Raw genomic sequence first — 24,817 nt, 5'->3', positions numbered from 1 at the left:
GGGCTGGCAACTACGTAAGAGGGTAAGCACCACCCGGCTTCCTATAGGACCCAATGAACCCAATGGACATGGAGATCTGGAACACACCAACATTGACAAAATAGGTACCTATGCATGTAGATATACCAGCCTAACATGAAAATGCACACAGCCACACCACATGACACTCTAGAGGCTCAAGACGCGGGGGTGGTTGGGATCAGAATCTTGTATTCCCCGTTTCTGCCTATTTATTGTCTGTTCCCCCCTCCCTCTGGATAGTAGAACGGTCCATTTGATTTATCTTGAAAATCATCTTTGTTGAAAGGGCATGTATCCTCATTCAAACCCAGCTCGCCCTCGTGACGAGCTGTACATGACCAACACCATCTCTGAGAATCTCAGCGGCAAAGACGCCCCACAAGAGCAACCAGTTCCTACTTCGCTCGGAGGGGCAACTCATCCTCCTCTTGATGGTACGCCTTACATTTCGAATCCCAGAACGAAGCAAGAACATCAAAACAACCAGGATTACTCATTCAAACTCATGCTGTTAGAACAGCAGAACGTCGCCCGACGAAATAGGATGGCTGCATCCCAGGGCAGCGCATACCAAAGGCCAGTCGAGCCTAATAACCCTGTCCCTTCTTTCGGGCCGGCGCTGGTCAACAATCAAAACATGCCAGGCCCTTTCCCGCCGGGTCCTGTTCCATATCAATATCCCCCAGTCCCGGTGTATCCTACCAATGCTCCTTACGCTCCTACAAGGCAACAGATTCCAAGTCCACAGTCTGTGGACTTATACAATATGAATCCGCAGTACTCAAACACCGTTCGCTCGGACACGTACACTCCTCCCAGCCAAGGAAGTGTCTCTCTATCAGAGGCCAATGACCTCAAGGCCCAAATCGCAGCTCTGCGAGACAAGGTCCGGGAGCTGGAAGGAAAGCCCGTCCTGCCCATAGCCTCAAAGTATCAGATCCTTTATCGGATTGAGAAAGACGGCACCTATCCGAGTGACAACCACAGCATGAACGATAGCGACGATGAATTCAGCCCCAGGCACAGGCCACGCGGATCTAGGCCCAGCTCTCCATGGATGGGGATTTATACCGACCCCCCTGAGCTCATCCATCGAAACATGGGTGCGCCATATCTGCGCTGCAATGATCCGCTGACTAACTTCGAGCTGTACCTCGCTCTCAACAGAGACATATCTTTTGTAGTTTTCCGGAACTACAAAAGAAGGACCGAGCCTCAGTCACCGAACACAAAGTATGGCAAGCCAGAGCCATTCAGTGAGAGCATTTTTCCAGTTTCTGAAGATCTGAAAGACGTGATCGCAGATTTCCTCAGGGGCGAAGAGTTTCGATCCATGTACAGTGACTACCGGCACACGGGAGAGGTCCAGTCGCCTTATCTCTTCGTCTACCATAACCGGGGCGTTGGAGAATCGGAAATCAAACGAGGGCTGAGCTCAGAGGCACAAAGACAATTTGACCTCTTCATGGACTATGTCCAAGAGGCTTGTGGCAATGAATACACTGCAGCAGACCTGCTTTTCGAGAAAGGCAAAATTCGCCCGGAGTACGTTCAATATCTGTTCAAGCCCAACGAAGTCCTAGTTTGGAACCAAAAAAAAGAGCATACAGGTTATGTAGTCAGGGACTGGCCAATCCGAAGCATAGACATCCAGGACGGCAATCCTTGTTGGTGGATCAGTGTCCAGACCTGGGACTTCGATGGCGACTTTTATAAATCTCGGACTAGGCTCAGCTTTGTGATTCCATCACAGCATGCCGTGGAGGTGCCGCCGTCGCTTAATGTGGATTATTTGCCGCATGATTCTAGCCTTCCTCTATCCCATAGTGACTCAGACAAAGAGTGTGCTATCACGGACCTTGCGGTATACCCAATCAAGTACGCTCCTGATCATCTCGTCCGGAAGCTTCAGCGCCGCGGGGAGATTTTCTGGACATTCCGCACGCAGAAGTACGTGTCCTATCAGGCAACCAAAGAAGAGAATTTCCAGACCATGGTATGTATTTATTGTCAGCCTGCAATGATGAGCAGAACTAACCATTGCTACTAGGCCGACGACCGATACATCATAGACATGAAGACATACAACAGACTACATCCAGTCCCGACCGGGTATTTGAACAACGGCTCACGCAGAAAGACACTCGATTACCGAGCCATGACCAGAGAGCAACCCCCACCAGAGCCATTCAGCCTGTTGATGCCTCCGAGGGTGACTGGCTTCAACCTCCGACGCAAGAAATGGTTCGAGCTCTCAGTCGACCGCATCTCACATGTCGAGTGGAACAAAGACGCCTTCGAGAGTTTAGCCATCGACTCTAAATCCAGAGACCTTATCGAAGCACTGGTGACCAACCACGTCGAGCCCGAGTACTCCGCCGATTTGATCGCCGGTAAAGGCAATGGACTTATCTTGCTTCTGCATGGTGGGCCGGGAACAGGAAAAACACTGACCGCAGAGAGTGTGGCTGAAATAGCCGAGAGGCCTCTCTATCGAGTCACATGCGGCGACGTCGGCATCAAGCCCGAGGAGGTAGAGAAGTACCTCGAGTCTGTGCTACACCTGGGCAAGATCTGGAACTGCGTAGTCCTGCTCGACGAAGCGGATGTTTTCCTCGAGCAGCGCAGCCTGGAAGATCTGAACCGGAACGCGCTCGTATCGGCTTTCCTGCGCGTGGTGGAATATTTCGAGGGAATCCTGATCTTGACCACTAACCAGGTAGGTACCTTCGATGAGGCGTTCAAGTCGCGTATCCAGCTGGCACTCCACTATCCCCCCTCGGTGAGAAGCAGAGACGAATCATTTGGAAAACTTTTATCAAGCGACTGGATGGGTTTGATGAAGATGCCGTTGATGTTGAAAATCTTATGGGGAGCTTGGATGTGCTTCAGAGGGAGAAGTTGAATGGTCGGCAAATTCGAAATGCCGTCACCTCTGCTCGTCAGTATGCAAAGTGGAAAAAAGAGGTTCTCACGTATGATCACCTCAAGGATGTGATTGAGGTGTCTGCGAGGTTCGATGACTGACTGGTATCATCCCTGGTTATATATACATGGAAAAGTCGTAAGATATGCTTGTTACCGCCTTTGTATGCACCTAAGAAGACATCTAAAAGGACATCTAAAAGGACATCTAAAAAGAACATCTAAAAGGACATCTAAAAAGAACATCCAAAAAACATATCGGAGGGATATCACACATAACACCGCTAATACCACCTTCGTCCAAATATATCAGATTATTAAAGTCTTAGGTCGTCAAGGACAGAGGCCACATAAGCGGCCGACTATTGTTGTGAAATTAAAAGAGTAAATTCAATGATATAGATGTCTTTCCATTAGATCTTACTACCAATCTCAGAAATGCCCAATTTCAGGAATCGGCAGCAAGGGGCAGCCATCATTATCGCAACCATTATACGACACGGTATTGGCCCCACCAGTTAATATCAACAGCATGGAACTGGACAGCAAAGAAGATTACCAGACCGGCAATACCAATCCCACAGGATAACGAGGAGCTAAAAACGTAGGCATACTTCTGCCACCACCGTTCGTAGTTGCGCTTCACATGGTAGTCGATACATACCGTATCCAACCATGAGAGCCGGCCAAGCATAGGTGATGTTGTACGGGGCCCAGCAAAGAATACCGCTCAGTATAAGAGGAATATTAATATAGCGAATCCAAGAGTTGGGGTAACCTCGATAACCAGTAATTTGGCCATACTCCATCGGCTTGGCGATTGACTCGTGCATCTAACATCTAGTGCTAGTGACCACTACTCCACTATGGTAAGATCCGATCAGATGTCACCATAGCACATGCCCCCTGTAATAATTCAAAATGTCAATGAGCTCACAACGGTGTAAATATTCGGAATTCATTATGCAATTCGCGGCGAAGAATTTAGCTTGCGCGTCCCAAGTTGGAAGGAACACCAACAATTGGCTATGAAAATGATTGCATATTGCGCGGCTTGTGCGGGAGTTATGGACACTATCATTCGATTGCCTTGTGGCTTGAACTAGAGGACTCGCATACTCAATGTGGAAATCGAGTGTGGACGAGTGGGACGTTGTTTTGGAAACTTGGGGCAGTCACTACCAGTACAACCAAATGGGCAACGGTCAATTATTTGAATTGCCGGCCACATGCCCTCTGTTCGTGTATGCATTATATATTTACAGGTAGAAATATGCGTTATAATTCACAAAGATTTTCGAAATCCCATGGCACACTAATCGTTGCCAGACGAAGAGCCTTTTCAACGCTTTGCCGTCGGAATACCGGTCCATTCCCAACGCATATGGCTTCTTTTGAGACAGCTACAGTGGTGTTAGTGGATTTATTCAAGACGTTCCATTCCCAAGAACTCACATTTGATGAAGGCCGTTATATCAAGTGATGACGAGACTGAATAACCAACACGGCCAGAGGAATCAGGAAAACTCTCAAAGATCGCTCTCTTGTCAAGCAGGTATCCTTGCACTCCGCTGGCATCCATCCACTCACCAGAAGCTGATTCGAGCGCAATCTGCCATATCTTAGACGGGAGCTGGAGTTGTTCATTCGAGAATATGTTCATGTTGGACTGCAGGGCGTGGAGCACATTAGACTTGTGATCTGTCAAGACACCCGTCTTGTCCTGTATGACATCGTAAAAGCCTGAGATCAGACGATTGCGTTCTGACAGACTTGGAATAGACCCAAAGATATGAGGGACTGTGGAGCTGTTTGGATTGTTGATGAGAAGGCGATATCCGCCCTGACAGCAAGTCCGGACTAGACGTTGTGCGACATTCCACTGCCTGTCAGGCGTTATATTACTGGAGAGTAGATCTAGTGTTGAGGAGTTCGATAATGGCGAGTTCGATAATGGCGGAGTGATAAGAGGAAATTGAACAGTAGATGATGACATGACGAGGTCGAATGGCAGGATGGATTGACCTTGATATGGTGGGGTAGGAGGACCGGGCCAGCTCATAGGAGCCGATCTTATTACATCCTCGGCATCTGTTGAAGCTTCTGAGTATGCGCCATCCAGAACTGATGTCGGGGCTGTATTATTATTTGTGATTTGAGACTCTTTTGCGGCTCGAACGACGGGGAGGGCTCCCTCAGTCGGGTCATCACTCCCAGCCTTCGCAAGCGACACGCATTGCTGAGTTATGTTTTGAAGAGCCGATGCGATATGCGGATATTGTGAGAGGAGTTGCTCTTCTATAAGAAGACTACTGAAGGAGAGGAAAGAGTGGCTGATATTCTCGATGCCGGTTTCTAATTCGTGTACGCGATTCTGCAGGTTACCGATCGTGGTCTCCTTTCTTTTGCGATATGCCTGCTGCGCGAGCCGGAGTTGTTTGCGACGTCTCTATAAATCAATGATTATAAGCATATGTAGGCACTTGGAGCGTTGGGATCTGACCCACCTCTGGCACTTCTTGATCGTCGGTCACAGTTCGAGGACGACCGCGTTTGCGACCACTCGGTTTAGCTGTTTCTTCGCCCATTGTCCGGAATTAGTGTGAGAAGATCCTGTCTCAGCCTATGTTGTATATCGAAATTGTGCAGCCCCTGGAGATCTGTAAGAAACATGACAAATGCGGAGGCGATACGATGATTAGATGATTAGCCGAGGAATCGGGAAGTTGAATAATCGAAAAATCAAGTGGATGGGCAGTGCCCAGGTGCGGCTGGTGGATGACATAAGACGTGGCGATCCATCCATGGATAGTTACAGCCTTGGAAGGTTCCTATTGGTCGCCCGACTTTATCATTTACAATGGACCCACTCTCCTCTCCTTAATTCATACTACATAGTAGATGTTTAGTTACGTAATAATAGGAAGATAGTATAATAATACATGGGCTAAGAATTAGGCTGTGGCCAATTATTTGGATGTGAGAGTATCAGAATATTACGACGTCGAATTAAGCTCGAAACAAAGCGGCGCATCCGTGATAAGATCCATTTCTATTAGGTAGATTTCCTTTTTAGATGTTGCCCTATTCGCCGCAGGCGAGATCAGCATATTATCATTATTCAGCAAACTGGAAGATGGTTGGCATAGCTGGAGATAGACATGGGCAGTCAAAGTTCACAAATCATGTATCTTGTCAAAGGTTATACATATTAGGAAGGTCGAATTCACAAATTGGGACTTTTCCCGCCATCTATCTATAAAACCGAGAAGGGAGACAAAATATCTATAAGAAAAAGACTAACCAAAAAGACGTTACAAGGCCGCTTATGCGGCGGGCTATTCTTGTCATGATCATCAATTGCAATGCAGTCTAGGTCTTAAATCACATGAACGATATGTTTCAGGGAAAGAATTGGTGGGTGTGGCCATGATAGTGCCTGACGCACCTCAATCCAAAAGTTTAAAGAAATGGCAAAAAAGAAAGTTACAGATGGTTGACATATCATCTAGGTTCTCCCAAAACACTGTAACTCTGCACTTCTGTATCCATTGCATCCATCATACACTTGACCTCTCCATTCATGTTAGACCGTTCAGGAATCAAACGAGGTTGAAGTGGGCTCTAAAATGCAAGCTGAGTTCGAGCAAAAGTACTGCCAAATTTCACGCAAGTACGATACAACAATTATCAAGTGAACGTAGAGGTGAGAAGCTGCACCAGCTCCTCATCCGCATTCTCGCTGTATTCATACTCGCTACTTGTATCCTCGTCGTCCGTATCCCCGTCGTCCGTATCCTCGTCGTCCGTATCCCCGTCGTCCGTATCCTCGTCGTCCGTATCCCCGTCGTCCGTATCCCCGTCGTCCGTATCTCCATCTTTCGTATTCTCGTCCTCCAAATTATCGTTCTCCAAAGCCTCACTATATGTATCTTCCAGACTATCTTCCACATCCGACAGGAACAAGATTTCCTCAAACTCGATAGATTCCAAATTTGGCAGGTTCTCAGATAGAGTCTCAAACCCCGCAATATAAAGGATAGCTGGTATCTCAATTCGAACATTCAACAACCTCGGAAAGAGCTTCTAGATATGCACAAGGAGTGCTTAGCCATGTGGTGCAGCAGGCGATAGCCAGTGAAACAAACCGTAATCCGATCAGTGAGATAGTCCCATTGGCCAGGGTGTAGATAAGTGGGCCCAATCGAACCGTCGACATGAAGGGTCTGGATATTTGGCATGTTCAAATTTGGGGTGCGGATACACTCCTCGGTGTCCATGTTGTGAAAGACCAGAACAAGGCGCAAAGTGTGTAACTGCGGGAAGACCACATTTTCCAGAACTGGCTGTACCACTGGCTCAGTCTTCTGGCTGTAGGTTTCCACAGTTGCAGTCTTCACAAGGTTGGCATACATCTGGCGGCGGTCGGGGGAGATTTTGATCATGACCTCGTCGAGGGGTTTCCCATCTGCTTCCACGTCGCTCCACAGAATACGCATCGTTTCATGGTACCACGTCTTATTTACCAAGGTGTAATTCAGTAACCAACGTGTGCGGTACCGGATTATTGTAGGGTCCTTGTAAATCCAAAGGAGGATTCCACCCACGATTTCTGGAAGAGCCAGAGCTCGGTGGGTAGTGAGGATAACAGTTTCGTCGCTCATGTTAGGAAGTGATGGTGTTGGAACGGTTGTTGAAAAAGGAAGACTTGGAGAATGATGGAGTTTTGAGAGCAAGAAGTTGATCTTCGGAGTGAAGTGTCTCATCAGACCATCTCACAGATGGCTCCGTAAAAGAGCCATGGATCACAGTTGTCTCCGGTTCCTGTTCTGATCGGTACATACATATGGGTGTAAGTGGTATCTTATCCCCCTACTCTTATAGTAGTCTCTTTTTCTTTACTTAATCTTCTTGATGCCCTGGTTTATGTCTTGAAGTTTGTTTGAAATGATTACAGTTGTCTATCTCATGATTTAAATCGGTGTTCGTATTTTACTTTTCTGCTTTAATCCCTCATCGTCACCATCCTGTCAACAGAGAGTTATTGCTATTTTGGTATGGGAACCTCAGACAAAGCCTATTCTGACCGCAAGATCTTGCTATAGAAGTAACTTGAATCTGTCTCTATTTTCACCCCAGTGATTGTACATATGTTAGAATTTGTACTAGCTACGAGAATTTACGGAGGTGAAAAATTAATTATAAAATAGGGCTTTGATTAACGGGAAGACTATGGGTAGTCCAATAGGCTATGAATACATGAAGACTCGTTATGTATGTAGGGCACGCGTGTCCCATCAATGGGGTATTCCCGTTTTGACATCTATGAATGATAAAAGTAGAGTGTAAACAAGAATAGAAGCTGCCTCTAAGCGCCCAAATGCTGCGGCTGCATGAGCCGTTAAAGTCATCGCTCAAGTGTCATGTCCAGTAAAAATATAAACCAACGCCGGGTCCGATGAAGTCATCAATAATAATACAAACGCGGATGCGTTCAAGCCAATGCAGTAACACGCCCAAAGAGAGCACACAAGACACCTGCCATTGCAGGAACGGGCTATTCGCACTGCCCACCGGTGGAGCAATATGAGGACCGAAAGCTGCCGCTGTATCATCTCGAGTGAGCGTGTTGGTAGAAGTAATGGCAGTAATAGGTTTGATCGAACATATGATTCTGCTCATCCTCGAGTCGAGGTTCGTCACGAAATCTCAACGCCAGAGCGGGAAAAGGCAACCGAAGAAAAAGGCAATACTGCTGATATAAAGCGGAAGGTAGACTGTGGGGGAAAAGATTCGATATTAACGGACGAATCTAATCAAAAAGGGATTCGGGGGATTGCTCACTCATTGAGCCTCCACCTGGTGGCTTGTTGTGGCCGGAGCTAGACTCCCAGTCATACTGATATCCCGTCGACGAGGCCGAAGGAGGGTCGGTCGCCACCCAGGGCCAGACATTTGGGGTGACCCAGCTTGAGGTTTCTTTGTGGGTTCCACTCCAGGGAACTGGGACGCTGTCAATGGTTGAAGTAATTGCAGGTGCGGACTCGGTCGACGTGGGCTCGGCGCCTTTGTTGCCATTGATTTTGCCTCCTTCCGCGACAATTGACTGCCATGAGCCACTTCTGTCACCATAACTGTACGAAGTTCCGGTGGAGTAGTCAGTCACGGTCATTGACTTCATATACATCTTGAAGGGGCCTTGGCTATAGTCTGTTTGACCACCAGCCCAGTCTGCACAAACACAAGCTGTTAGCAAGCACGATAAAAGTAATATGTAAGATAGTCCCACTCACCGATAGTGCCCTTGGCATTGTTCGAATCACCGCCAGCCCACACACCGACCTTGATCATCATCGGGCTCTGTGGGTACTGGTTGGTGTCTGCCGTCTCGGGTGTGAGAACACGAACAGTCTTGCCATCAATCGCCCACACAATCTGGCTGCTGGTCCAGTCGATGGAGAAAGTGTGGAAGTCGTCATGGTTTCCGGAATTTTCGTGGTAGGCGCCACGGCTGAATGAACTTGTGTCTCCTTTGCCGAAGTAATTGGTTTGCACTTGGGCGTTGTTTCCACCCAGCCACTCCCAGTCAATCTCGTCCAAATCGTCGGACTGCAGAACTGCACTGCTCACGATTCCGGTCCCCGGTGCTGCCTTGATAGTGCATTCCACACGGCCGAACATGATGTACCAGCCGGACTGAATCAGAGGGCCATCACCCTGCTTAGCAATAGTGAAGGTTGCACCATTCGTTTGGTCATATGTGACGGATCCAGTCGATTTGAAAGCGTCAGATGCGCCACTTGTGAAATCGAACGTCTTGTCAGATTGGCCAAATGCAGGATCCGCGGGGCATGCTACTGGCTGTTAGTAACCTGTTGACACAACGGTGATTATGAGCCTCACATTTCTGTGTCGGATTGCAATCGGTATAAGTCTGGGCCACGACTAGCGTGGAAGACAGCAGGCCCAGCGCTGCACCAAGAAAGAATCGCATGGTGGGCCAAGTAGAGTAAGCTATAAGTAATCTCGCAACTATTATGCAATAATGAAGATGAAAGTTGATACGAAAGGGTAACAGATGAGGAAAGAAGATCGGGAAAGGAGATTTCAAAACTAAAAGTACACAAACGGTCTTAAACAATTTTGGGAAGGTGCCAGCCTCCTCCGTTTCCGTGCCTTCTTTTTTTGGTCGATCCGTGGGTCCCCGGCTGTCATTGAACCAATCACATCCTTGGATTCTGTCCCGGATCGAGATTGTGCCCACCAGGTGGACCAGCTAGAGAGAGCTACGCCACGTTGTTCCATGGAGTCTACTCCGTACATGGAGTCATTCCATGTAGTCCCCCGTACACTTGACGGGTGTGCAGTCCAGATGCTAATGTACATCCTCTGAGTGTGCATCTGCATGTACATTGGCTATTCTGAGTATGTGACACAGAACACATTGAATTAGGCATCTTCGATCGAGAATACGTATGGAGTACTCCGCATCCGTACATACGGAGTAGATATTCATTCGATGAAACCAGTCTACCTGAAAAACCAAGAAAAAGCGGCAAGGCCCAAGGAAAATTAATAGGTGGCAGGGGGACACACGTATATTAGGACCCACCCCCAGCCTCTCGCATTTACCCATACACCACTTATTATTAGAGATGTGATCTCATATTGAAGATTTCCTCTGCATCATAGTAATTCATACACCGTACTCCGCACGGAGTCCTTGTCTGTCATCCGAAACAAGTAGGTATTAGTACTAATCAATAGTCGTGATTCCAATGTTTGGGCCAGGGCTGTCTACCATTGGGCAGCCATCTTCCCATTGGCTCTAGCGGCCTTACGGATGATATGACTTTAAGCACCAACCTTGGCTAGCCTTTAAAAATATCTGCAATTTTCACTTAATGGGCACTCTGTTTACATGCAATAATAGCATATGAGGCTGGCCTAGACCTTGGTCGACATAAAGCCGCCGATCTATGTATGTTGTAGGCGATCGATGTAAGGGCGATCTGCCGGGCGACGAACTGAACCACGACAGCGGGAGAAAAAAATAGTCCGATAACTGTGGGTCCTATCATGTCTCGATATTTGTAACTTGTTTCTTTGGCCATGAAGAACCGCCGCAGTGCAAGTTTTGTTTGGGTATCGCATTTAGGCCCCTGTATGACTACATATGTAGGAAACGATCTCGACGGCACTGCTCGCGCTCTCGTCTTCCACGAGACGATACTAGATTGGGATGTTGGTGTATAACGGACGCTTATTTACAAGTTGGAAATTGAGGGAAGATTTTCAAAAGGCAAAAGACTGCTATATGTAGTACATCGAAAGGTTACGGGGCATACGAGATGTTGGTTGCGACTTATGTACTAGAGTATAGGGCTATTTTCCTGTACGCAAACTTCTTGCGGTGAGTGTCGCTTGATGAGTTCGTTAAATTTTTCCCACGCAACCCATTCTAGCTTTGTTCACTCCCTTTTTATTCCACTTATTCCACCATCCTTTCAGCTATACACAACGCTGCTGGTTGGGTTTCAACATTCTCATCCGATCTTTTTACCATGGATAACGTGGTTCCCTTCGTTCCTGACGGCGCTAGTCTTGCCGGAAAGACTGTGACCATTACCGGCGGTGAGAAAGACTTATGGTATGAGACGGCTCGTCTGATTATCACCGTCGGCGACGAGGCTATGGGCAAGGCGCCCTCACTGCTCTTCAAACCGACACTGAGGTCAACGCCAATTCCACCGACGAAACTCGTGCAAATACCGAGTGTGTTTAGCTAGATCTCAATTGTTATAAATCAGGTGTGGTGTTCACACATAAAGTTCAGAGTGATTCGCGAGCTTGGCATCTTAGTTTGCAACACCGGGGTCAACCGTTTCGACTTTGAATACAGAGAAATTCTTGCAGCGCAAGTTCATGCTTTCGTCTAGGCCTGCAGGGTCTCTGAAGTAGCGGTCTCCAGTGGATTGCTAGACCTACTTCTTGGTTCTGTTCAATCTGATTCATACTCCGAAGGAAACTGTTAGGAAGAGAGGATCTCCCAGTTAGATCACATTCTTGCACTCCTACAGTCATATCGAGCACACGCTCATATATTGTGCGAAGCTAGTATCATTAACGTCATGGCAACTTCGACACCAAGCAGACTTTTCTGACCATTCCGCCGTTGCTAGAACAGCAAGATGCGGATCAATGCTTTCGTCCAGGAACTGGCTCAGAGTGTACCCTGAGGAGATTATCATACATAATGTCTCCCCGGGGTTATCTCTAACAGACCGACTAGCTGCTTAAGAGCGGAACTCGAGAAGAGGGAGGTCGTGTTTTTGTTCATGCTACTGTCATTGTGGGCAAAGACAGTCATAGCAAATTCATCCAAAATCTTTGAATCGATAAGTTTGTGCCGAATTAATGATGCCAATATCTAGATATTTTCGAGAAGAAGAAGGTGTGCTTCAATCTCCAATCGCTGTGCGATGGAGGCTACCCGAAGTAGTTTTGATCTAGCCTACCTGTATCTCAGGAATGTTCTCTGGGCAGAGCTATTATGTATAAGTACTGGAGTTCCGTGTGCCAAAACATCAGAATCTATGGCTTTTATATCGCAACATGCCATTCAAAGTACTCCGTACCTAACAGCTTGGACAGATATATATCACAGGCCAGATGGGTTGCAACAAAGGGAAAATGAGCTGTGCAACGGTAGTAACTGTCCTTGGCAATTCGAGCTGCCACCTTCGAGTGAAGCCAAAAAAAATAAAAATTTACGAGTACAACCCTGGGAGTGCTACAGGGATTCTTTGTTACAGCCTCGATACCTCTGAGGGTGATTTCACCCGGGCGGGATGATGGTCCAATGACTCGACTATACTCCGTAGAGGGCTATGCAATGCAAGAATGCCGCACGCATACGGAGTAGCTGAATTGTATACGCCCTGTACGAGAAATAGCAAAAAATAGAACAGACAGCAAAAGTGAAGCAGAACAAAGACTGGGGAGCTCCACAGTCTCCCTGTCGAGCACGGACAGCATCACGGACCATGCCCAATGAAAATGGTTATATCTATAAAACAAAACTTCAAAAAGAGATGAAGAAATGAAGAAATAAAGAAGTGAAAAATAATACAAAGATTAGTTCCAAATACCTATGTAGCCTGCAAGTAATCTACAAGTTCCAGGGTGATGATGTCCCCGTATTTTCAGGCAAAGTGTACCTTACTTAGTAAGAGCCTCATGACTCCGGCCTAGTACCCGAAGCTCACACGGGTTTCTTCTTCCTCTTCCATCTCTTTCTTATTATATGAATCTCATGAGCTTCGGTCCTTTTTAAAAAATTTATAAGGATCTTGTTGGCTTTGTTCTCGATCGTCATTACGTTGATCCGCCTTTGTCACGAGTCACCATCCCCACTCTCCCTCTTCCCCCCCAATTAACCCTCTGGACCTCAATAATCACCCCGTACGCCTTGCCAGTATGCGCCCGGGTTATCCTTAACCGCAATCACTTCCTAAAACCTCATGAAATAACGCCCCATTTTGAGTACTCACGCCCGACGCTAGTCTTACGCCCTCGGCCTCATCATTTCATACGCCTTCCCTATCCTCACGCCCCCGCTAGCCCTCCCAACTCCTTCGCGCTCTTGGTGGCAACCCATTTATTTGCCTCATCTCGAATTCAAATTGGATGTCCTACAGAGTTTCTTCCAGCTATTAGACTCTCTACCGCGTCGCCAGGTCGGCCTCCACAACGTGGCGCCAGCACCCGAGACAGCAGAATTGACAGCCACACGTCGCAGCTCCCCCGGTCGCCCACACCATCCGATAATCATCGATTCTTTTAATGCTGGGCGGCTCTGAAATATCACCATACCCCAAGATACAGCTGGCTGCAACTTGAACAGGGTTGTCGTGGTGGAATTTGGCCGAGTCTGAGCGCAGCCATGCCGGCGCGGGACCGCAACCTAACCGATAACCGCCAGGGTTCGGAGAGCTCTGGAAATAGCTGGAAGTCGCAGGATACCGTGCGAAACTCTGAGAGTCAGTCTCGAGATCAAGACGAAGCCTTTACGGGAGCTCACAATGCCGACCCGTTTCCCAGTTCCTTAAAAATGGACTCCAAGTAAGCTTCTGTTTCTCCAAATGACCTGCTGAAGCTCTACGCGATCATGGCGCGTCGAATCCAAGCTCAAAAAGAAGAGGTGCTAAGAATTTTTTTTTTGCCAGGCCGGACTCCTCAAAACCCCCCCGGATTGATTGGGGAAATTCCATGTGGTCATGGAACTCCCCCGACATTTCTCCCACCGAACAACGCAAAGCTTCTGGCTTTAGCAATCACCACGAGGCTTTGATGGTCCCGAGCAATCGAGAGAGCCCCTCCCAATCATCCGTCTCGAGTCCCCGACCTCCACCCCTTCGCCCATCTTACGCCGACTCCGATGAGATCGAGTCGATTGCCCCGTGGTCCACCATCCCCAGCAGTGGTCAGCCAGATGCTAGTGGTACTTTTTATCACGATTACTCTGAACATGAAGCCTCGCCTGCGTCATTCACATTTCGTCCCACGACCGGACGAACAATCGCAAGCGAACCCGCTGAGTATGAATACCATGGGGAACATCGCCGGCCATCTGCTGCAAGCGCAACTACAGTCAGTAGCCAGGGATCTAGATCTAGTATTAGCCAAAAGTTCCGAAAGAAGCATTTGAAAGGTCTACTTGGAGATGACTATCATTCGCCTGGGGAGCTTCAAACCGATGACGATGGCTCCCAGAACCCGCCGAGCAGGCGTGGGGGACCAGTCGACCAGTTGAAGGCGCGAGAGAGAGCGAACTCAGATGGCTCACGCAATACACCCGAGGGCTCCAACTCCTCGCAACGTCCACAGAGGCCACGGGCAAATAACCCTTTGCCATCCAGTGACATCACTCCATGGGATTATCAGAGCTTTAATGACATTCCGCAGTATGGGGAGGCACCAGTGCGCCATGTACCAATCGGCCCCGATGGACAGCGTCTTCCATCCTCGGAAAATGTTGCCTCAGGGCAGAAGGAGCCAAGCCGACGGGGACCTGGCAGACATCGTTCCTCACGAAGCAAAGAAGAAAACCCGACTCTTGCTGGCGATCTGGCATGGTCCCAAACCCGACCTGCTACTGGCAGGGACGACATTGGATTGCGGCCGTTTAATGAGAACTACCTGCATTCAGCGAATGACATGAGCGACTCCACTGTATTTGGGGGCCGGTCGACAAGTCCAACGCCCAGTGTGCGTAGCGCATATCGAGACCCTGATCAGAACCCACAGCATCCTAGACTCGGCGGATTCATCAAAAAGATCCTCGGGAAGTCTCATGACAAATCGAGGAATTCTTCCCCTCCGCGACGCGATAGGCAAGGAAGCCTCGAAGGGAGTACTTCCTCTCGCTACCCGGAGTCAGTAGATTCGGACCGAAAGAAAGATTCTGGGAAGGGCCTGATGGTGGGAAGAAAGCTTGGTAATCGTCGTGTGTTCACCCATCAAGGTGGTGACCTTTATAACCCTAACAAGGACGACAAAAATCAAGAGGAGAACAAGCATGTCTTCCACCTTGATGTCGATATGAAAGACCTGAACGGGATTGTCCGTCCACCTTCGCCTGGGCAAATGAAGCGTGGACTGGATGGGACAATCACACCCGGCGACGATTCCAAACTCGAAAAGCCGTGGAATGCGCCTGAAAGTTGGCAGGTCAGGGGGCCCGTTGACCCTACCTTAGAAGATCCTACCTTGGAAGAACCCACCGCTGTCGGCCCTCGTGATCGTGAAGCTTCGTACTTTATTCGGATCTTCCGAATCGATTCTACTTTTGCCACGCTATCGGCTGGTCTGAATGCTACCGTGTCCGAGATCCTGCTGATGCTTGGTCGGAAGTCTTTCTTGCAAGATCATCTCAACAATTATGAAATTGTTCTACGAAAAAATGATATTTCGCGGCAACTTGACCACAATGAGCGACCTATTCAAATGCAAAAGCGGCTGCTGCAACAAGTTGGCTATACGGAAAAGGACCGCATCGGAGATATTGGCCGCGAGGATCACAGTTATCTCTGTCGCTTCATATTCTTGCCGACAAAGCTCAGTGGTTACAGCAGTCTCGAGAGTGAACCGGGTTTCAACAAAGTGCAAAAGTTCAGCCATGTGGATCTCCAAGGCCGCAGTCTTGTCACTATTCCAATTACGCTTTATGCAAAATCCTCCGAGATCATCTCACTGAACTTGTCGAGGAACTTGTCATTAGACGTTCCCAAAGACTTTATTCAAAGCTGCATTAATCTGCGAGAGATCAAGTTCATCGGGAATGAGGCCGCGTTCCTCCCACAAAGCTTTGGTTTGGCCAGCCGATTGACATATCTGGATGTGTCAAACAACTGCCTTGAGGACTTGGATCATGCGGGTCTCGATCGACTGACTGGTCTTGTTAGCATCAAGATGGCGAACAATCAGTTAACAAAGCTGCCCAGCTCTTTCGGCAATTTCCAAAACCTGCGAAACCTGAACATGTCGTCAAATAGTTTCAAGGTCTTCCCAGATTTCCTTTGCAACCTCAAGAGTCTAGTTGATCTCGACATCAGCTTCAATGGCATAGAAGAACTTCCCAATATTGGCCGCTTGGCCACTCTCGAACGCCTTTGGATGACAAACAACAACTTGAGCGGGCCTCTCGATGATTCCTTCGGGGAATTAGTGAACCTCAAGGAGTTTGATGGACGCTTCAATGCCATCACCAATATCGATGCTCTCTCTAGTCTTCCACGGCTGGAACAGATATTCTTTGGTCACAATCTTCTATCGCGTTTCAAAGGCTCCTTCCCGAGGTTGCGGAGTTTACATCTGGACCACTGCCCTATGACGCAATTTGATGTTGACGCTCCTATGCCAACATTGACCTCTCTAAACCTTGCCTCCGGCAAGCTCTCCCAATTCAGGGATACCATTTTCGAGAATTGCCCGAATATAACGAAGCTTGTCCTTGACAAGAATCATATTTCCTCGGTTTCGCCTCAGATTGGCAAGTTGCGTCGACTGGAACACTTCAGCATGATCAAAAACCCCCTATCATCTTTGCCTCCAACTCTGGGTTGCCTTGGGGAGCTCAAGCATCTTAATCTGAGGGAGTGCAATCTGAATTCCCTACCAGCCGAAATTTGGCATTGTGCTAAGCTGGAAATACTTAACATCTCCTCAAACATTCTGTCGAGCTTTCCAAAATGTGGTGCTCCGTACCCTCAAATTCCCGGTGAACCTACAAACACACCTGGGACTACACCAGGCATTTCTGAAAACTCCAGCTATGAAGATATAGGCCCACTGGATGAACTAAGTCTACGTCGACCTAGTCAAACGTCGAATGGTGTTATATCACCGAACGGGTACCGGAATCCTTCAAATGCTCAATCTGGTAGGAAGGTGTCGGCGGCGTCGCCATCATATACCGACCCGAACTCGGTGACTCGGAAGGACTCAAACTTCTCTCAGCAGATGGCAATGACGTTTGCGGCATCCCTTCGAACACTTTCACTTGCGGACAACAGGCTTGAAGACGATGTTTTCCGGGAACTATCGTTGCTCCCGGAGCTGCGTATTGTCAATCTTTCCTACAATGATCTGACTGAACTACCACAAGGAATCCTCAAAAGGTGGCCATTGATTTCCGAGCTGTACCTGTCCGGTAATGAGTTGACCTCCCTCCCATCCGATGACCTGGAAGAGGGAAGCAACCTCAAAGTTCTTCACATCAACGCCAACCGGTTCCAGGTCTTGCCTGCAGAGCTTTGCAAGGTCAGCAAGCTTTCTATTTTGGATGTGGGGAGCAACGGGCTCAAGTACAACGTGTCAAACTGGCCTTATGATTGGAACTGGAACTGGAACCGTAATCTCAAGTATCTGAATTTCTCGGGCAACAAGCGTTTGGAAATCAAGCCAAATATCGCGTCGCTGGGCCCTCCGGCCGCCAATGGCGCTGACCTGACTGACTTCAACTCCCTGACCCATCTCCGTGTTTTGGGACTGATGGATGTCACACTCACCATTCCCACCATCCCAGAGGAGACTGAAGATCGCCGTGTGAGAACATCTGCCTCCTTGGCTGGTACTCTCGCCTACGGTATGGCCGACTCTCTTGGTAAAACCGAGCATCTATCTATCATTGATATGATTGTTCCGCGGTTGAAGCAGGATAATGTGGAAACACTTGTGGGAATGTTTGACGGACAGATACTTTCCAGTGGTGGTTCTCGCGTTGCAAAGTACTTGCACGAGAATTTCACTTCTACTTTCTCGTTTGAGCTTAAGAAGCTTCAGCGAGATCAGGGTGAAACACCATTGGACGCACTCCGACGGTCGTTCTTGGCATTGAATAAGAATATGGCAGGCTCTGCCTACAGGTCCATTGATGACCGTGAGATCCGGCAGTACCATCGAGGATCGACTGCGGCCAAGTTGCTCAATCAGGACGACATTCAGTCAGGGGGCATTGCTACTGTCCTGTATCTGAACAACATGGACTTGTACGCCGCCAATGTCGGTGATGCTCAGGCTATTTTGATCCGATCAGATGGTTCAATGCTTTCTTTGACGCAAAATCATGATCCCGCGGAACCTAACGAGCGCGCACGGATTCGTGCAGCAGGAGGTTTCGTGTCTCGCACCGGGAAGCTGAATGATGTCCTCACCGTGTCGAGGTGCTTTGGACACTTCCCTATGATGCCTGCTGTCATTGCGGCCCCTTCCACACTGCATACCACCTTGACGGAACAAGATGAGATGATCGTGTTGGCATCAAAGGAACTCTGGGACTATGTTACTCCCGAAGTGGTGGTTGACATTACTAGGAGAGAACAACCAGACTTGATGTTTGCAGCTCAAAAGTTACGTGATTTGGCCATCTCCTTCGGCGCCACCAATAAGCTGATGGTGATGATTCTCGGCGTTGGGGAGATTCAAAGGAGACGCCCAAAGCCTCGTCCTTCTCTCAACACTCCCTCGTCCACGTTTGCTGAAGAGCAGATCATCCCAACTGCCAAGCGTCCCAAGAAGCGCGATGGTCCTGGAGATTCGCGACTCGCGCGCTTTGAACACGTGAATGCTCCCGAGGGTGAATTGACTATCATGTTCACTGATATCAAGAAATCCACGGGTCTGTGGGAGATTTGTCCGGATGCGATGCGATCTGCTATTCAAATCCACAATGACATCCTGCGCCGGCAACTGGCAATCTTCGGTGGCTACGAAGTCAAGACAGAAGGTGATGCTTTCATGGTGGCTTTCTCAACCACGACGGCTGCCTTGCTGTGGTGTTTCAACTGTCAAAACCAGCTCCTTGAAGCTGAGTGGCCTACAGAGATTCTCGATCAGCCCCAGTGCCGAGTTGTGGTTGACATGGACAACAATGTTATCTTCCGTGGCCTGTCTGTCCGCATGGGTGGCCATTGGGGCGAGCCTGTCTGCGCAAAAGATCCGGTCACCAGTCGAATGGACTATTTCGGTCCAATGGTGAATCGTGCGTCGCGAATTTCTGCCGTCGCAGATGGAGGACAGATTTTCGTTTCGTCAGATTTCATGACCGACATCCACCGCAGCCTCGAGATTTTCGCGGATGCTGAGCGTTCGGCCTCCACCAGCTCGACCGACAGCCATCCCCGCGGCGATAGCCTCGGCCACAACATTCGTCGCGAGCTGCAGCAGCTGAATAGTCAAGGTTTCGTTATCAAAGATCAAGGCGAAAGAAAGCTGAAGGGTCTGGAAAATCCGGAACCCCTCTACCTTGTTTACCCCTCCTCGCTTTCTGGTCGTATGATCTCTACGGAGGAATCACAGGATCTTGACAGCTCCGCTGCAACCATCAGCCCAGATAACCAACTCGACATCCAAACAAACGTCATTTGGCGTCTCTGGGAAGTAACACTCCGTCTTGAACGACTCTGCGGTGCCATGGAGCATCCAAGTGAACCGAGCCTCAGAGAGCCGAACGTCGCTCTCTTCAACATGGTCAAGAGGCATGGTGGTGAGCTCAACGACTCAACCGTTCTCAGTTTGGTCGATCAACAGGTCACCCGCATCGAGGTTAGTATTACACAAACTCCCCTTTCTTTCTACTTCCAATCCTAACAAATTCCAGGTATGCATCAACACACTCTCCCTACGCCACATGATGCGTCCCTTCAAACCGGGCGACACCCTCAGTGACCACGCCGTACCTATCACCGAGGTACTACAGCAACTACAAACACAACTTGCCGAATTCCAAGCTCTCAAGGAGCAGATGGCCGTTGGTACTGCGGGCAACATCGGCGGTCCACCAACTTATGGCAAGGCGGCTCCTTCAGGCAGTATCGACAGCGGTATTACCTCCGCCTCGTCATCTTTCCTCCACCTCCCCGGCGATGCCAATCGATCGCTCTTTTGATTCCGGCCGCATCTACCGCTGATTCCTGCCGCCTGCTTTATCGCACTAATTTCAATCTTACTTTTGGTTTCCTATTACTTGCGTTTTTGACCTTTTTTTTCTCCCTTCTTGTATCTTTCTGGGTTTGTTTTGGTGGGCGGCGTCCCACTGGCGGGAGGGGGTTCTGGAAATTGTTTTTATATAAAGCATTATGGCATGGAGCCAAGGTGATTGTTTCGGTATCTTCTTTTATTATTGGCTTTGACCTGCTTTGAGTTTTAGGGCTGTAATTGGCTCGGACAGTGAATATATATTACAGTCTATATGATACTTTCATGGGCTTTTTTCTTACCATTTTGTTTGATTCTTGACAAGAATACTTGGGTAGTCCTATGTCCTTGACGATCTTTACCTTAATACTCTGATATATTTGGGCCAAGATGATATTAGGGACGTTATATGTAAGAACACGGACATGTTTTTGGATGTTCTTTTGGATGTTCTTTTTAAGATGTATACGAAGGACATTCCTATGTATCACCAGGGATTACGTCTGAACATTTCCACTCGTGAACACCTGCCGCAGGGGTTCATGGGGTGGGTATATTCGCAATAGATTATGTATGGACTTGACCAAGATCATAAAAGTATAACTAGCACCACAAAAAAAATGAATTTCCGATAGGAAGGTCCACCGGTATAAGACAGACACCTGCCATCTAGACCCTTTGCTATTTTGAATCCGACTTTATACTTGAGTACATCCATGGATGTATGTAGTTGTGTTTGATATCAAATGTCTAGTTTATCACAGTTATTGGCCTGAGGCGTCAATGTCACGCGCCAATGTTTATGCCTACGTCATCGACCTTGTTTTCTTTTTCCTTGGTCTGCTCACCCCTTCATCTAGTAAACCGAATCCAAGCCAAAAAAAAGGGAGAGACATCTGTTCCTTGAGTTTTATTACCTACATTCACATCGTTCGAGTCGATAGTCCCAACGTCGGCCGTTTTTTCCTGCTCCACCTGTTGCCCTGGCTACGAACTGAACAAATTATCGAACCGGGTCTGGCGTAATTAACAGCTCGACAGAAAAAAACAACACTTCTCCTACCCCAGTTAAAATTCGAAAAAGGGAGCGATCGGTGGCATTTCACTCGCATATTGAAATCTCGTCTAGCCACGCACCGTGCTGCAAGTTCGGTGTCCATATTAACAAAACCCCCCTAAACTACGCCATTTCGGTCGGGGTGTTCGCACATTAATCTTGCCGCAACGTTGCACATTACACGCCACACAAAATGGCGGATGACCTGGAATACCTCCATCCAGATTTCGATCTGAACTCTCTCACCGTTCCTCGTCTCCGCTCCATCCTCGTCAGCCACGATATTCCGTACCCTGCCTCGGCAAAGAAGGCTCAGCTGATTGGCATCCTTGAAGATGAAGTCCTTCCGCAAGCCAGAAAGCTCTTGCGCGACCGCGACACGGTTCGACGAACCAGTGCGGGGATTACTGATATGAGCAGTCGGTCGACATCAGTGGCTAGCGACGCGAACGACAGAGAGTCGATGCCTCCTCCACCCACACCCTCAACAGTCGGATCCACAAGCAGAGGCCAGCGAGGTACATCGCGACGCAGCACCCGTCACTCAACGGTAGAGACCGATGATGGTCTCGGTCCTGCCACACCTGTCAGAAACACAAAGCGCACGAGCGTTGCTCGCTCGGTGGGTAAACACGCTCGCACGTCTGACACGGAAACCGGCGACGACACACTCGCCACTCCCGTCGCTGCTACCCGTCCTACGCCTCGCAAATCTACAGCTAGAAAAGTCGGACGGAGCGAGGTCCTCCCCTCCACAGAAGTGGATGAACACACTCCTGGTGTCAAGTCAGAATCACGCAACGAGAGCATGTTTACGGATGACAATCCTTTCCAGAGTGGAAGCCCTGAGGCTCCTAAAAGCGCAAGGATGAGCTATGACGGGAAGCGCAAGAGCGTTTCGCGTTTATCTACCGACAGCCCAGCCCGGGGCCGCGGACTCAGGTCGCGGAAATCAGCAACGCCGTCCAGCCTTCAGCAAAATGATGGTTTCCAGCCACCCAGGCGGGATTCGTTTGATTTCGCCTCCCGGTTGATGCCTCCACAGGAGGAGCCCGAGGAGGAGTCGGAAGAATCGGAGGATGATGATGAAAGCGAAATTAAGGCCGGTGAAGAATTCACGCCTGAGGAACAGCTCGCTATGTCTATGGAGAATGATCAGTACTCGCCACAAGTTCAGGCTAGGCGACGGCCCCAAAAGCAAGGAACTCTCAGCCGCTTGGCCCCTTGGGTGGTCATCCTTTCACTTGCCGGCAGTTTTGGTATCTGGTGGCGCAAAGAAAAGCTCGAGATTGGATATTGCGGCCTGGGAAAGCCCACCTGGTCTTTGGCAGAGACCAAGGTTCCTGAGTGGGCGAATGTTCTGGAGCCTCGGTGCGAGCCGTGCCCAAGCCACGCCTTCTGCTACCCGGACTTCGAAGTGCGCTGCGAAAATGATTTCCTTTTGAAGCCGCATCCTCTTGCCCTCGGTGGCCTAGTGCCGTTGCCGCCAACATGTGAACCCGATAGTGAAAAGGAACGCCGCGTGAAGGCTGTTGCTGATAAAGCTGTTGAGGAGCTTCGTGAGCGCCGGGCAAAGTGGGAATGCGGTCAGCTGAAGGAAGACGGCAAGGGCGCCAGATCTCCAGACATCAGCGAGCCAGAGTTGAGGGAAGAGGTGGCCAAGAAGCGCCGCAAGGGCTTGAGTGACACCGAATTTGATGAGCTGTGGAAGGGCGCCATTGGCGAGATCCTTGGCAAAGATGAAGTTATCAGCAAGACCAAGCAGTAAGTTTCCACCCTAGGAGGGATTCTCGTGTCTCCTTGGCTACACTCATCGCTCTGGATTTCCACATCCAGCGGCATTTCTTATGAAGATCTGGTCTGACATTGTGTACCGGAACTGACAGAGGCGCGTTCGCAATCACAGAAATTCCGACATCCTCGTCCTCTCCTCTACCTCCATTGCACGGCTCCCACTCGCATGCGCCGTCCGCCGCCACTTCCGACTCGCTCTCCTCGCGTATCGACTCCCTATTTCACTTCTAATCTTGACCATTGGTCTCCTTGTGTACGCTCGTGCGCGTGTGCTTGCACGTCGGTCTGACATTGCTCGCGTGCCTGAATTGGTAGCTACAACCCTTGACCGACTATCCACACAGGCTGCACTATACGCCCGCGGCGATGCCAAAGAACCTCATATTGCCATTGGTCAGCTCCGCGATGACGTCCTCCGCTTTGAACTCCAAGGCAAGCGTCGCGAGGAGCTCTGGCGACGGGTCCGCAACTTTGTCGAGGGCAACGCTAACGTCCGTGCTTCGGTGCGAGAAGGACGTAGCGGTGATGTTTCTCGAGTCTGGGAGTGGATCGGTGGGATCAACGCTGTCGGCGAGCCGGAACATACTGGCCGCCGTGAAAGTGCACGCTTCTCTATCCCTTCTCCATCAGGGAACATTTTGGCAAGCCCTCACACCCCTGCGGGCGAAAGTCAACCCGAGCCTATTTCTAGTCCGAGAGAGTCTCGCCGCTGGGATGAGGGCCGTCCGATCTACTGATTCTCGTCCTGCTCTCTGGAGGATACGTTGGTATTTCTACACGCTGCTCGACCGTGACTGTATTCTTTTTGATATCCCACCCGTTTTTCTTTTCCGATGTATGAGATATGGCTCTTTTTTCCCGGGTTTTTTTTCTTTTTACACACTTTATTCCCTGTTTCCTTTGCCTACTTCTTCAGAACATATTCCTGTCCGTCCATACAAATTCCATTACCCATTCCAATCAAAATCTTCATTTTTCTCAGACAGACACAATCTCCGTACTAGCACTTTGCGCACGATGTATAAACCAGTATCGTCTAAAACAATGTAGTCCAGCTGCAATCATTCCCAAGAATTTTGCCAGTGTCTAGCGCCAAGCCGAACCCTCCCAAGGTCCATTCCAAGGTTGCATGCATGGATTGTAGAGTAACGCATGTACCTAGGTATGCAACACACCCCGCCAGGTAATGATGTCTATAGGACTACTATCACCCCCATAGAACCAGAGGGGTTCTTCTGTGGGTGAATACACATAATCCAGGGGACTTTACATATTCATTGCTACTAATGAGTATAGTACTCATGCAGATAAGAATAATGAATTACTTTGCATTTGGCTTTCATACCATTTAGCAGGTTACTCTATGTTATATAGCCCGTCTGCATGTTCGAAGTCAATCTGCATCTCGGTAAAAAGGATATATCGCTCTCGCTCTCGCTCTTACTCTCGCTCTTGACCGTCTTCATTCTTGATGCCCAACGCATCGAACCGATCAACCAATAATCTTGTCGATTTCAATCTGATCGGTAGTGCGCGTGTGTT

The 24,817-nt window shown here is 48.9% G+C and overlaps 9 protein-coding genes across 9 annotated transcripts; 5 read left to right on the top strand and 4 right to left on the bottom strand.

Moving 5' to 3' along the window:
* Positions 1-310: 310 nt before the first annotated feature.
* On the top strand, positions 311-3,048 carry N7471_005509 (ATP-binding protein; the record flags this gene model as incomplete). Its single annotated transcript, XM_057278228.1, has 3 exons — positions 311-2,017; positions 2,072-2,803; positions 2,845-3,048. The coding sequence occupies 3 exons, from the start codon at positions 311-313 to the stop codon at positions 3,046-3,048; spliced, it is 2,643 nt and encodes an 880-aa protein (XP_057137838.1).
* Positions 3,049-3,436: 388 nt separating this feature from the next.
* N7471_005508 (uncharacterized protein) lies at positions 3,437-3,640 on the bottom strand (the record flags this gene model as incomplete). The annotated part of the gene is made up of 1 exon (XM_057278227.1): positions 3,437-3,640. One exon carries the CDS (start codon positions 3,638-3,640, stop codon positions 3,437-3,439), a length of 204 nt encoding a protein of 67 aa, XP_057137837.1.
* Positions 3,641-4,184: 544 nt separating this feature from the next.
* N7471_005507 (bZIP transcription factor) lies at positions 4,185-5,650 on the bottom strand. Its single transcript, XM_057278226.1, has 3 exons — positions 5,454-5,650; positions 4,402-5,395; positions 4,185-4,349 (listed from the first exon to the last, which is right to left on the bottom strand). The coding sequence occupies exons 1-3, from the start codon at positions 5,532-5,534 to the stop codon at positions 4,225-4,227; spliced, it is 1,200 nt and encodes a 399-aa protein (XP_057137836.1). The 5' UTR covers positions 5,535-5,650; the 3' UTR covers positions 4,185-4,224.
* A 986-nt stretch (positions 5,651-6,636) lies between these two features.
* Positions 6,637-7,610, bottom strand: N7471_005506 (uncharacterized protein; the record flags this gene model as incomplete). The annotated part of the gene is made up of 2 exons (XM_057278225.1): positions 6,637-7,032; positions 7,095-7,610. 2 exons carry the CDS (start codon positions 7,608-7,610, stop codon positions 6,637-6,639), a joined length of 912 nt encoding a protein of 303 aa, XP_057137835.1.
* Positions 7,611-8,158: 548 nt separating this feature from the next.
* N7471_005505 (glycoside hydrolase family 16 protein) lies at positions 8,159-10,029 on the bottom strand. The gene is made up of 4 exons (XM_057278224.1): positions 9,850-10,029; positions 9,240-9,800; positions 8,791-9,177; positions 8,159-8,723 (listed from the first exon to the last, which is right to left on the bottom strand). Exons 1-4 carry the CDS (start codon positions 9,938-9,940, stop codon positions 8,656-8,658), a joined length of 1,107 nt encoding a protein of 368 aa, XP_057137834.1. The 5' UTR covers positions 9,941-10,029; the 3' UTR covers positions 8,159-8,655.
* Positions 10,030-11,510: 1,481 nt separating this feature from the next.
* N7471_005504 (uncharacterized protein) lies at positions 11,511-11,735 on the top strand (the record flags this gene model as incomplete). The annotated part of the gene is made up of 1 exon (XM_057278223.1): positions 11,511-11,735. The coding sequence occupies one exon, from the start codon at positions 11,511-11,513 to the stop codon at positions 11,733-11,735; it is 225 nt and encodes a 74-aa protein (XP_057137833.1).
* A 1,402-nt stretch (positions 11,736-13,137) lies between these two features.
* Positions 13,138-13,808, top strand: N7471_005503 (uncharacterized protein; the record flags this gene model as incomplete). The annotated part of the gene is given in 4 exon segments (XM_057278222.1): positions 13,138-13,145; positions 13,156-13,174; positions 13,295-13,423; positions 13,512-13,808. The coding sequence occupies 4 exon segments, from the start codon at positions 13,138-13,140 to the stop codon at positions 13,806-13,808; spliced, it is 453 nt and encodes a 150-aa protein (XP_057137832.1).
* Positions 13,809-13,891: 83 nt separating this feature from the next.
* Positions 13,892-20,395, top strand: acyA (adenylate cyclase acyA; the record flags this gene model as incomplete). The annotated part of the gene is made up of 3 exons (XM_057278221.1): positions 13,892-14,070; positions 14,175-20,052; positions 20,108-20,395. 3 exons carry the CDS (start codon positions 13,892-13,894, stop codon positions 20,393-20,395), a joined length of 6,345 nt encoding a protein of 2,114 aa, XP_057137831.1.
* An 893-nt stretch (positions 20,396-21,288) lies between these two features.
* Positions 21,289-24,267, top strand: N7471_005501 (putative sister chromatid separation protein (Src1)). The gene is made up of 2 exons (XM_057278220.1): positions 21,289-23,245; positions 23,388-24,267. Exons 1-2 carry the CDS (start codon positions 21,675-21,677, stop codon positions 24,010-24,012), a joined length of 2,196 nt encoding a protein of 731 aa, XP_057137830.1. The 5' UTR covers positions 21,289-21,674; the 3' UTR covers positions 24,013-24,267.
* Positions 24,268-24,817: the final 550 nt, after the last annotated feature.

Source organism: Penicillium samsonianum (assembly GCF_028829775.1).
Source record: "Penicillium samsonianum strain IBT 33392 chromosome Unknown utg000003l_segment0_segment0, whole genome shotgun sequence".
Lineage (NCBI taxonomy): Eukaryota > Fungi > Ascomycota > Eurotiomycetes > Eurotiales > Aspergillaceae > Penicillium > Penicillium samsonianum.
Note: the sequence above shows the minus strand (reverse complement) of the source record. Positions and strands in the feature narration are given on the sequence as shown.

What these genes read in the sequence shown, in the direction of transcription:
- N7471_005501 (XM_057278220.1), top strand. Translation starts at nt 21,675, where the DNA reads ATGGCGGATGACCTGGAATACCTCCATCCAGATTTCGATCTGAACTCT. An exon ending in GTTATCAGCAAGACCAAGCA is followed by an intron (nt 23,246 to 23,387) that starts GTAAGTTTCCAC and finishes TCGCAATCACAG; the next exon opens with AAATTCCGACATCCTCGTCC.
- N7471_005505 (XM_057278224.1), bottom strand. Translation starts at nt 9,940, where the DNA reads ATGCGATTCTTTCTTGGTGCAGCGCTGGGCCTGCTGTCTTCCACGCTA. An exon ending in TTGCAATCCGACACAGAAAT is followed by an intron (nt 9,801 to 9,849) that starts GTGAGGCTCATA and finishes AACAGCCAGTAG; the next exon opens with CATGCCCCGCGGATCCTGCA. An exon ending in ACCAGGTGGAGGCTCAATGA is followed by an intron (nt 8,724 to 8,790) that starts GTGAGCAATCCC and finishes TTTCCCCCACAG; the next exon opens with TCTACCTTCCGCTTTATATC.
- N7471_005507 (XM_057278226.1), bottom strand. Translation starts at nt 5,534, where the DNA reads ATGGGCGAAGAAACAGCTAAACCGAGTGGTCGCAAACGCGGTCGTCCT. An exon ending in ACGATCAAGAAGTGCCAGAG is followed by an intron (nt 5,396 to 5,453) that starts GTGGGTCAGATC and finishes ATTGATTTATAG; the next exon opens with AGACGTCGCAAACAACTCCG. An exon ending in TATAACGGCCTTCATCAAAT is followed by an intron (nt 4,350 to 4,401) that starts GTGAGTTCTTGG and finishes ACACCACTGTAG; the next exon opens with CTGTCTCAAAAGAAGCCATA.